The sequence below is a fragment of the Alexandromys fortis genome, unplaced genomic scaffold (genome assembly GCF_014885135.2).
Source record: "Alexandromys fortis isolate MF-2015 unplaced genomic scaffold, M_Fortis_MF-2015_v1.1 scaffold_9, whole genome shotgun sequence".
Taxonomy (NCBI): domain Eukaryota; kingdom Metazoa; phylum Chordata; class Mammalia; order Rodentia; family Cricetidae; genus Alexandromys; species Alexandromys fortis.
Window position 1 is genome coordinate 21,277,637 of NW_026067892.1, and position 12,325 is coordinate 21,289,961.

The window sequence follows — 12,325 nt, forward strand, 5'->3', positions numbered from 1 at the left end:
TTATAATTAAAGTAATGTGGGCTTTATGGAAAAGGACAGGAAGTATTTCCCTCACCCCCCTCTTTTTTTTTTTTTTTCAAATTTCTAGGCAAGTCCAGACAGTTGTTTCATTACTGCCCCATTGTTGTATATTTAAATTTAAATGTTATAATTTCTCCTTTGTTTTATATAATTTACCAGTGAAAGTCACTTCTCCCCAGAACTTCCTTTGTGGGTGTTTTAAAACTAGAGACTCAGTTTCTTTTATAGACACAGGCCTATTCAAGCTCTTTCTTGTCGACTGTGTCTGATGATAAATGTCTTTAAGGTCTATTGAGTATGTCTATTTCATCTGCTGTGTGAACTCACTCACACGAAGACTTTACTGTAAGATTTATTATCTGGCAGACTCTAAATGATGCCACCTTTGCTATTTCCAGAGATGTTGACTTTCAGATTTTCCCCTTTTTACTTAGTTAAGGTGGCTGGAGGTTTATTAATTTGATTATTGACCTTTTCAAAGGACCCCCTTTAGCTTAGTCAATTTCACTACCCTTTCCCTGTCTTGCTCTACTGATTTCTTTCCACCCCATTGCCGCCCATCACTCCATTTAGTCTACAGCCTATTAACTTGATAGGCTTCTTTGTTTCCTACCAGATAGTCCACGCTGGAAACAAAGAAAAAAGAAAAAAAAAAAAAGATTGCATTGGCTGTATCCTATAAATTTTGATATGTTGTGTTTCTATTTATTCATCTCAAAACATGTTCTACCTTTTATTTCTTCCTTGATCCACTGATTATTTTGAGGTATATTATGTTTTCAAATAATTATTTGTGATCCTGACTTCCAATTCAACTCCACGGTCGCCGGGGTTGTAATTTGTGTAACCGAGTCCCTTTACACATACTGAGATTTTACAGGTCAAGGCCCAGCTATGAGTTAACATGGGAGTGGTATGCGTGCACTTGAAAATAATGTATATTTTGATGATGATGGGTAGAATAGTCCCTAAATGCTAATTAAATTAAGTGGTTAGAGTTATACTGGTGATCTATACTTTTATCAATAATTGATACAATTCTGAGAGAGACTGCAATTTTACTTCTGTGGATTTCCCTGTTCTGTCAGCAGCTTTATCTGTGGTTGCTTGTGTAGCTTTGGAGCTTTGTAATTTGGTGCATTAATACTGAGGCATAACTAATGTTATGCCGTCTTAACGAGCTCAGTCTTTGCCATCATGTCGTCGTTATTATCCCTAGTGATTCGTGGCTATAAATTCTCCTGTCTGACATTAGTCGATCAATTTTCTTTTGATTAATATTAGCCTGGCACATTCCATCCTCATTACTGACAGGATCTATATTTGCATATTGTCCCACGAGCTATAATTGACTTATAACTTCCAAATCAATGCCTTTGGTTCTCTCCTGGCCATCCTGAAAGGTGAAGCAGGGCAGAATATTTAAGCTGCCTGTCATGCATCTTCCTTGGAGTTTGAATGAGATGACTCAGTACTTTTGTCTTAGCCCTCACACAGAGGTGACAGGGGGATGGGCAGGATGGACAGAGGGATGGGAATCTCACTGCTGGTGAGTAACCTGACACCTTGGAACCCCACTTTCTCTTCTATAAAATAAGGAGAAGAGAAGCAATTACGGTGAGACTGTCATCTCTACGCAGTAGGCATCTACATATGTGCACCTGTGCAGACATGCACTGCACCCCAATGAGATGCAGAAGCACAGGTGCGGGCATGCAGTGTCCGTGCTGCAAGAGGCAGGAACACGTAGCTCCGCTCCTCTCCTCTTAATCCCGACTGTGACTTTAAAATAGGAAGATGTGCCGGGCGGTGGTGGCGCACGCCTTTAATCCCAGCACTCGGGAGGCAGAGGCAGGCGGATCTCTGTGAGTTCGAGACCAGCCTGGTCTACAGAGCTAGTTCCAGGACAGGCTCCAAAGCCACAGAGAAACCCTGTCTCGGAAAAAAAAAAAAAAAAAAAGGAAGATGTGTCTCTTGTTCATAGCACAAGGTGGTATTGCTTTGCTTGCTTGCTTTTAATAAAATCCAGGAATGCAACCCCAGCTCTCTATGGGTCTATTTAGACCAGACTTCTAATGTCATGGTCTGTATGACTAAACTTAAGCCTACCGCTGTACTACAGCTATCCTCTTTTACCTATGTTTTCTCTATTTCCTTCCGCATTCTTTCTTTGGGACCAACTGCGCGCGCGCGCGTCTGCCACATGGTTTGTCTCCTTTACTGTAATGTTCTGCTTCTGTGGGGAATGGCTGCTTGCATCTTTCTGTCCCCGCGGCCCTCTAGGGCCACTGTGCAGCTCTTCCTCCACAAGAGAAGATCTGACAGCAGGACGCAGCACTTCCCTTTCCACCCTGCTTCTGTCTTTACATTATTAGAGATTTTGATTTTATGTCAGTTTAAATCCCATAGCCAGTATTGTCTTGACTGTGTTTAAACTCTCCGTTGTATTTTAGATATTTAAATAAGAAAAAGACCTTACACTTTTATTTATGTAACTACCATTTCTAGTGCTTTTCATTATTTGCAATGTGGAGTTCTACTCTTCCAACTTCTTTAAGCGAACTTTGAACAATTCTAACAGTACAGCTCCATTTCTGATCATTTCTGTAGGTTTCACTGTCTGAATGACAATTTACTTTTTTTCACTTTTTTCTGGGTATAAAACCAGAGGTTGATACACATTTCTTTCCGTCCTCCACGGCCTCCTCACTTGGCCTCTTGACTCGATGCCTGCTCCATTCCTGTTTCATCGCGGCCACTGCACTATTTCTCTGGCTACTTTTAAGATTTCATTTATCACTGATTTTGAGCAATTTGATGATTATTTGCCTTGCTGCAGTTTTTTTTAAAGCTTCTTCTGTTTTAGACCCCACTAATTGCTTTAAGGTATGAATTTATGATTTTCATCAAACTTTGAGCAACTTTGGTCCTTATTCCTTCAAATTACATTTCTATCCCGCCTGTTTGTCTTTTCTTTTTTTTTTTTTTTTTTTTTTTTTTTTTTTTTTTTTTTTTTTTTTTTTTTTTTTTTTTTTGGTTTTTCGAGACAGGGTTTCTCTGTGGTTTTGGAGCCTGTCCTGGAACTAGCTCTTGTAGACTAGGCTGGTCTCGAACTCACAGAGATCCGCCTGCCTCTGCCTCCCGAGTGCTGGGATTAAAGGCGTGCGCCACCATCGCCGGGCTCCTGTTTGTCTTTCGAGGGCTCAAATTATACACATGCTGGGTCATTTAAGGCGGTCCCACTGTTCACTGACACTCTGTTAACTTTTATGATTTTAATGTTTTGGAGAATTTCACAGGTAAGTACTGTATTTACATCATTTCCACCCCACCCTGTCCCTTTTCTAACTCAATGTCCCCCTCTCACATCCATCACTGCTTCTTTAATTAAGAGAGAGAGAGAGAGAGAGAGAGAGAGAGAGAGCACTGAATCTAGCGGCTGACCAGTTAGAGTCAGCTAACCTATCAGGGTCCTTATCCCTGGAGATCTCCCTCTTAGCAGCCATTAATCGCCTGTCGCTCTCCCTCTAGGGTTGGGTCCCTGTCAACCAGTGCTGTCGCTGTGCCTGTCTGTGTGGGCAGTCATATTGCTGAGCTCACACAGCTGCAGCCTCCCTGTCATATAGACAAGACACTGCCCAGCAGCAGCTATCCTGGTCGTCTGGCTAGAAGGACCCTTCCACTCCCTCTTCAACAATGTTCTCTGAGCTTTAAGTATAGGGACTGTGTCCCAGATGTCATAATTGGGATCAGGCTCCCCAAGTCACTTACTCTCTATATTTTGACTAGTTGCAGATATCTGTAATGGTTTCCATCTGCCACAAATGGAAGCTTCTCTGATGGTGGGTGAGAGCTACGCTTACATGTGGGGGAAAGATAAGTACGTTGATTGAGTAAGACATTTACACTGTCTTAGGAAAGTGGCGGTATAGGTTCCTGTAAGACCCAAGACCTCATTAGCTACTGGTTTACAGTACCAGGCATGGATTCCCTTCTACTGAGCAAGCCTAAATCCAATGGGATGGCTGCTGGTTACTCCCGAGCTACGAGCGGCACTGTCATCAGTGGGGACATCTTCTTGTGACGGTTCATAGGATTTATAGTGAGGAAAGACCACGGATTGCCCTTCTCTCTCCACAGTGCACACAACACGTTTACATACTACGAGAGCTAGTCCTCAGGGATGAGGCTTCCCGGTCAGCTCGAGGTCGGATCCTCTGAGTCCCGCGTCTGCTGTGTGTGGTGGCTTTAGCAACAGGGTCTTATCGTCAAGTTCTGTGAGGCAACCAAGGGCAACAGCAATTGCTTATGCAGTTTGAGGAGTTTCTTGATCTCTTCTGACTGACAGCTCTTAGAGATGTTTTCTGACCAGCAACTTCAAGGGAGGTTTGCCATACCCGACCCTGGGAATTTTGTTAGTCTATTGTTCATTATCACTTCAAGTGGCAGACCTTCATTTAATATGTAACACACAGAAAAATATATACACACATGTGTATGTATATCTCTATCTATTTATATTATATATGTATTTTGAAGTAGGTTTATAAAATTCTGTTTCCCTATAGCTTTTCCAAACATTCTTCTTGTAATTTATTCCTCCTCCCTCCCTTATTCGCAGGGAGCACGCCACCGCTGTTTTCCCACTTCCCCTTCCATAGCACTTTCTCTAGTGTCCCTCGTCTCACCATGGCCCTCCAGGTGACAGACTCACCTCACGTCTAAGGATTTTGAACCACGGACCCCAGATGAGGGCGAATATGCAGTGTTTATCTTTCTAGGGCTGGGTTACCTCATCCAACATAATATTTTCTAGTACCTTCCATTCACCTACAGATCTCATGATTTCACTTTCTAGAATTCCATCGTATACGTGTACTGCACTTTCTTTCTCCATGCACCAGCTGAAGGACATTCGGGCTCTTTCCATTTCCTGGCTCTTGTGAGAAGAACAGCAATGCCGATGGCTGAGCAAGTGTCTGTGAAGTAGGATGTTGAGTCCTCTGGGCCCATGCCAAAGAGTGGTATGGCTAGGTCCTATGGGAGATTTGCTTTTAGCTTCTTGAGAACTCTTCACACCCATTTCCAGAGTGCCTCGACTAGTGTTCCATCCCACAGATGGTGAGCGAGCACCTCTCCTTCCCGCATCCTCTCAAGCACTTGTCATTGGTTGTTTCCTTGATCTTGGCTATTCCGACTGGAGCAAGATGAAATCTCAAAGTAGTTTTTATTTGCATTTCCCTAATTGCTATGTCTGCTGAACACGTCTAAGGTATAGCTTAGCCAGTTTTATTTATTCTTTTGAGAATTCTCTGGTCAGATCCATGGCCCGTTTTTTAACTGGGTCATCTGTTCTCTTGGCTCTTTGTGTTTTGTATATTATGGGGCATGAACCCTTTATCAGATGCATTGCTGGAAATGATTCTCTCCCTCTCTGTGGGCTTCCACTACACTTGGTTGATTTCTTTGCAGCATTTAAAAATCTCTTTTATCTCTTCCTCTTTTTTGTAGTTTCTATAGCGACACCTTCAATTCATTAATATTTTTGGTTTAGCCCTCTATTATTCCATTGCACTGTTTTTATTCTGGGAGTTTAATTTTATTCTCTTTGACATCATTTATGAATGTATAGAATGTAGCTCTGTTTCAATGTCTTCAAATTCCCAATTTTTAAGTACCTGGTTGATTACCAATTGGCTGGTTTGGGGCTGTATCCTCCGGCCTGTTTATACAGCTAGGGATTTTTTTTTTTTTTGCATAGTCAATATGTTGACGTCTATGTTTTTAAAGAGTAAGGTATTTCTGTATACCAATAAATATCCCTGAGTTTTGTCTTGTCATGTGTTTAAATGAACTGGAAGCTGTCTGAGCCTTTTGATCCTTGTTTTTCCTGGGTATTAAACCGGAGCTGTGCTCAGTTCCCACAGAGGCCAAGCTCATTGGTTTTGCAAATGCGTCTGCCCGGGAAAGCAGACACTCGGGCACTATTTCCGATATGTACATATTCTGGGTGCCGTTCGTGCCAACCCTTTCCCCCCTTCTCTCCTTGGCGTCGGGTGATGTGTTCAGTGTGCATACCCTACTTCCCAGCAGCAGACAGGGCTTTCCTTGTGCAGCTCTCTCTTCTCCAGTCCTCCAGTCCTGCCATGCCCTGTGCCACCGGTGTCACCTGCTGCCATATATGTCTGTCTGTCGTTCAGTAGCTTGGGGAGAGAGGGTAAATCCAATCCTTATTACTTCAGTCTGCATCTGCTCTCCAAAACCCTTTAATGTCCTTCCCTTCAGATGAGAACCTGGACTCCTTGAGGCCGCCTGAAAACACCCTCGTGACCTCTGTCTGCCTGCCTGTCTGCCCACTACAGCCCTTCTTGGTTCTTCCGCATGAACCTTCCTCGCTTTCCAAATGCCCCAGGCCTCTGCCTGCTCTGGGGCTCTTTGCCTGCTTTCTCTCTGTCTAGATGCCCCCTCTATTGTCTGTACCCTGGCTAGTCCGCCTGCTGAACACACTTCCCGCCCTTTCTGCCTACACAGCACCTACCTGCCATTAAAGGGCCAAGGAATAATGATCTCTTGAAAATTTTGCCTGAACGTTCCCCACCCCTCTCCTTTCCTCTAGGTTTGAATGAATGAATGGTCTCTCTGTGCTTCCTTAATATCTCACCCCTGCCTCCACCATAGCGCTTTCCAACTACTGGAAGAACCTGTGCCCCGCCCTCTCCTCTAACTGGGAGAGTGATAGGGTCTGTGTGGTCTCCTCTGTCTTCCTCCAATCCTGTGGAGCCCTGAGTCTACACTTAGTCCTTTCTTGGGTGATGATTCTTGTTTTTTGCTTTCCGCAAACAGAATTTTGCTCTTGATGAACATCTGTCTGTATGGGGCTCTCCCCCCTGTAAAGTGCTAACGCAAGGGCGTAAAGAACATAGGCTCCATGCAGGGGATTCGCTGCCTTGCAACGGGGAGGTACAGTAAGTGTCGTAAGGGAGGTGCAGTCATATCGAATGCTATGGCCAATGCAATTAAACCTTTGTCAAACTGCCTGCCTTGGGCTCTGGATGAGAACATTGTTGAAACGCCTCCCAACTCGGGACAGGAGCTGCTGAAACGGGCAATTACTGCAGTGAACAATCCATTACTTGTGCCGTCAACAGTGTTTTTCTCTCTCTAAATGCAGAACCGAGTAGGAAACACTATGGGAACCCAGTGGCACGTAATGGACTGGCGTGCCCCGGTAGGAGCCATTCTTCAACCTGGCCGCGACAACAGCACAATGGCACGGGGACAAGCACTAGGTTAGAGCACCGGGGGAGCCACTTAGCCATCCCATGTCTCACTCTCCTCCCATGTAAAATGAAACCGATGGAAGAGAATGCTTGTCACACCACCGTGGTTGCTATGGTGATGGACTGTGCACAATGCTGTGCCGCCCTGAGCCAAACCAATTTCTTTTGATACCGCTTGTCACTGCATGCAGGAGTAACGACTGGCAGGGCTTCATTTTCTTTTTGAATTGGAAAAGCTTCTAGTGAGGCTTGGTGTGGAAAGGCCATTATTCTGGCCACTTGGTGCAGATAAGCCACGACTGCTGTGCCAACAGGGCCGCTCAGCTTAGATGCACTTGTATGGCAGGCTGGCTGGGCTGAATCGATGGTTGAGATATTTGTAACCAGGAGAATGGTAGCACCCTCTAGTTCAGCATTTTCGAGTTCAGCATCTTGGAATGCTGCTGATCAGCCTAGAAACTCAGCTGAAAAGAATTAGCTAGACCCAACAGCTGTATCTCTAACTCACAGGTACCATGGGACAGCAGCGTAGTGCCGCACACACTAGTGTAAGTGTGGCTGATTGGAGGGTTAGAGGAGGGGTGGGGTGTGTCTGGGAGAAGGTGAGATGGCCGAAGAGCACTTGTGTCCACAGCTGTGCATTCAGGTCGCCAAAGGCTAAGCACAGGCTCGAATTTTGGCTAATATAAGCAAGCACAGGTATTTGTGAAGGCCGTGTGGTTAGAGGTTTCTCTGGGTCACTGGAGGTGGGCTGAGGGACTTTCCAACAGGGTTGTGCTTAGAAAGCCTTGCTTGGTGCCAGTTCTGCCTCTTTTAGACATGAATACTGTGGTTGATAATTGGTTGGAAAAAAAATGGTCCCCAAAGGGAGTGGTACTATTAGGAGGAGGTGTGGCTTTGTGGGAGTAGTTATGGGAAGTTGCTTTCTGAAGCCCATCTAGTGAACCCTGGTCTATAAAGATTATCTAAAAATGCTGTATCTAAGCTTCAAAGAACTCACGCTTTCCCCTCATCTATATTTAGAGGAAAAGAGGTGGTTTCTTGGATGATGGGGAAAGAAGGGTAGAAAAACATTGGGTTACACTCTCTTGCTTTGGGTTATTGTCACTATGGAATGGCAATGTCACTGGTTCTGCAGGGCCATCATGATGTGGCCTCCCAAGAGCATGTTGCTATTCCAACCGTTGTTACAAGCTCTGTACTAAGCTCCAAGTGGTGTCGTTTCTTTTCTTTCTCTCTTTACGGTCTACCCAGGTTTTTTTTTTTTTTTTTTTTTTTTTCATCTCATACCACCCCAGAGCAGACTGGCTGGCCCCTCTGTTTCATCAGCCTGTAGGTTTACGATGCCAATCTCAAAAGGCTTTAGGAAAGGGCTTCTCTGTCCAGCACTCCTCATCCAGCCTCCCCTGGAAGACACTGCCTTCCTTAACACACCCAATAGTGAAATCATCCATGGGCAGCTTCTAGTTACGCCATCAGCAAAGGGATCGGGGGATACTTTGCCAATCTTGCTCACCCATGGCATCTTCTTGCATGCTACAAGACAATGCACAAGTATTTGTAAATTCTCTGTGCCCCTTCAGCTGCCAGAACTGGGCACCAGAAGGTGGGCACATGTACTGGAGATCAGAGATTCCACGTTATGGGAAGCAAACCCGACTCCCCACATGCTGGCTTGTGAGAGACCTCTGCCAATACATATCTCATGCTCTGCATCCCAGGTCCCCCCATTTTATTCCTGTCAGGGAGAATCCCTGGGAGTTTGTGTTCATACCTGTTGGGATGGTGGTACCCCCGGCTTGGTTGGCTGTTGGTTGAACCGTGTGCCGAAGGCAGCTACCCGTTGGTAGGGAGGTGGCTGTGTGCTGCATATGGTCCTGCAGGGTGGTGAGAGGCAGAGCAGGCCTGGTGGCGGTGGCTGGGCTGCTCAGACTGCCACCTCCAGGGTGCATAATGGTTGCCATCCCCTTGGCCAATGGGGACCCTCCGAGCATATTATTCCAGGGTGATCCAGTACCTCCTCCAGGAATCCTGGGGAAATAAGCAGAACCAAGAAGGTGAGTGGGTTCAGGTAAATTTAGGTCATGTGCCATGGCAAAACCATTTCTGACCTATATAGGCTCTGAGAGGTAGGGCAACGTCGCGTGGTCCGCGGAAGTCCTAAGACAATATCAAGCCAATGCTTTAGTTAAAGGATGCCCAGAGGTCGAGCTGAGCAAGGGTAGTCTTGGTTGTGCTTGGTTTTTACTAACCAAGAGCTATGTGAAAGATGGTGGACTCTCTCATGTCTCACAAGCCAAATACTTTTGGAGCAGGATGGGACATGATGGTGGCTTCTCCTAGACACGCCTCCATCTTATTTCTGCCAGCCACCGAACATGGGCATAGGAGCAACACCATTACCCCCTGAAAACAACAGGGAACTTGCAGCTTATACCTGAGAGACACTCTCAACCCAAACTCCCAGATGAACGCACTCGCCATGAGATGAGCAGCCGCTTTGGAAACGGCTTTTAACTCTCTCTACACAGGCATTTTGCCTTGGCTCTGGGGATGGTGTTAGGGCCCATGGGCTGCCGCGGGTTGTGGTTAAGGGGGATTAAAACGTGCCAGGAGAAAGGCATGGTGGGAGCAGAATGGAGGCATGACGCTCCAGAGAAGAGTGGTTCTGCCCAACACCGACGTGTCCTGGGCCAGGTGTACTCTCAGCTCCCGACGCCCTGGGTGGGGACTTCCAAAGGGAAGAGCCCTGTAGAGCTCAGAGGAGTGTCTGTGTAGCAGCGATGGGAAAGAAGCAGGGCCTTCCGGAAAGGGGGCCACCGCTAAGGGTTACCGCCACTGCGCTCCTTCCCCGTCCATAGAGGTATTCTGAAATTTGCCTCTCGTGAATGAATGAGTGGCCCTGCCAGTGGGTCAGTCTCCATCATCCATTTTAACCACGGTTACAAACCCATGCTCGAGCTTTTTTCGAGACAGGGTTTCTCTGTAGCTTTTTGGTTCCTGTCCTGGAACTAGCTCTTCTAGACCAGGCTGGCCTAGAACTCAGAGAGATCCGCCTGCCTCTGCCTCCCGAGTGCTGGGATTAAAGGCGTGCGCCACCACCGCCCGGCCCCATGCTCGATCTTTACAAACCATACTCTTCAAAGTATGGGCCTTGTACTTGCAAAGCCATGTTAAGAAGGCTGAAGGCAATGGACCGCAGTGTTCCTCCTATGGCAGCTGAGTCCCCTTCCCTCTCGGTAGCAGCGGTCTGGCCAGGTGTGTTCCAGCATATTTCCTTACTGTTCATACAAGTACCCTAGCACACGAGGCCAGACTTTCCTTTCTTTTGTAAAACAAGCAAGCAAGCAAATAAATAAATACGCCCCAAACAAGCAACAAGAAAGAGCCACCTGCGATGTCCTCTGTAGGCGACAGCTATAAAGCAGCTCTAGTGTGTACCTGCCAGGCTCAGACTACTTTGGCGACCTAGGTTCTGCACACAGAGGCTGTCCCTCTGTCACTGGTTTCTGCTGCGTGGTTTTGGCAGTTTTCCAATGCACAGTGAGTATAAGAGATGGTGTCAGTCTTGAGGCAGAGCAGGGGAGGACAGCCTTCTGCTTCTCCACATGAGACCAAAGGCAGCCCTTCTACATTGTGGTGAGTGGTGGGCCCAGTTGAAAAGCCTACCCATGCAACCTAAGATACAACACCAGCGATATTTGTGTCCTTCTGGGTACTTTCTCGTGGAGACCCAAGAAATGTGAGCCTATTCCACCGTGTCTGGAGGTCAGAGAGTTTGAGCTTAGTTTTTGTGCTTTCAAAGGTGTTGACAGCAGGTGTGGCTATAAACAAGATACCCTGACCTAGGGTGTGGTTACTTGGTGTTTTGGACATTAAAGTGGCCCATAGAGATAGATCCGTTCCACACTGAGAATTCAAGCATGCTTCTGTTCCTTCTTTAGAAATAGGAGGTTTGACTTAGGGAGCGGCTGCCTGCAGGATACTTGGTCTAGGGTGGGTTCACTGCCCCAGACATCAGAGAGCTTTACTCAGGAATTAATGGCTTGATGTCTCAAGTATTGAAACAAGTAATTGTTTTGGTTATCCTTTGAATCATATTAATGCAGTCTTTTGCCTTCTTCCCCCCTTTTGTATTGGGGTATAAAAGTGTATAGAAAATTAAACATGGGCGAACTCAGGACTCAGAACTTGGAAATTCAGCATTCACTGAGTGGCCCTCCTGTTACTATCCTGTGTCTCTGTGATTCTTCCTTATCTCTGTTCTTCCTGTCTAACATTTCATACAAACCTGTCATGCTAGGCAGCCCAAAAAGGTGGCTTGTGACACGTTCTGAAGCCATTTGGATAGGCAGGCGTAAGAATGGCATTTTTTTTTTCAGCATCTTCCAAAGATACTTAAAACAGTTTACTTTTATGTCTGCTGTTGTTGACACTGCTGTTGTTGACACAGGCGGTTTGAAGGGGCTGCGGTGAGTGACACTCTAACAGCCAATCAGCGAACCTCATAACAACAGAAACTTCTGATAACTCTGGGCCTCCTCTTCAGTGAATTTTAACAATTGGCTTTCCTTATTTCAAAAGTAATGTAACTGTGATTCATAAAAAATGCTAGATAGCGCAAGGAAGGGATTTAATAAATACCCATAATGCTATCAGCCATTAACAATGGTTACTTTAAGATACTGATCACTTTCTTTATTTGATTGTGTTTTACATATAGAGATACACACTGTGCTCATACTACAAATGTATATGTGATGTACATATATCATACATGTGTACATATGCTATACTCACATGGTACAAATGCATCCATATATGCTATGCCTGTACTACCTATATGCACTTGTGTAGTATACCTATATCATGCACATACATGCAGAGACACATTAGATATACTCACATGTGTATACTATATACATATCAAACTCTACATACATGCACATGTTGTGCACATGTGGGTGTACATACCAATGTGAGGCACACATTGTCATGCTTATACATATAGCATAACTCTACTA

The 12,325-nt window shown here is 45.5% G+C and overlaps 1 protein-coding gene across 1 annotated transcript in view; it reads right to left on the reverse strand.

The window, feature by feature from the left end:
- Window positions 1-12,325, reverse strand: part of Sh3rf3 (SH3 domain containing ring finger 3) — a 255,973-nt gene that overhangs the window by 28,473 nt on the left and 215,175 nt on the right. Inside the window, exon 7 of the mRNA XM_050138107.1 lies at window positions 9,076-9,332. Within this exon, the coding sequence (XP_049994064.1) occupies window positions 9,076-9,332 (257 nt within the window). The remainder of the gene's footprint in view (window positions 1-9,075; window positions 9,333-12,325) is intronic.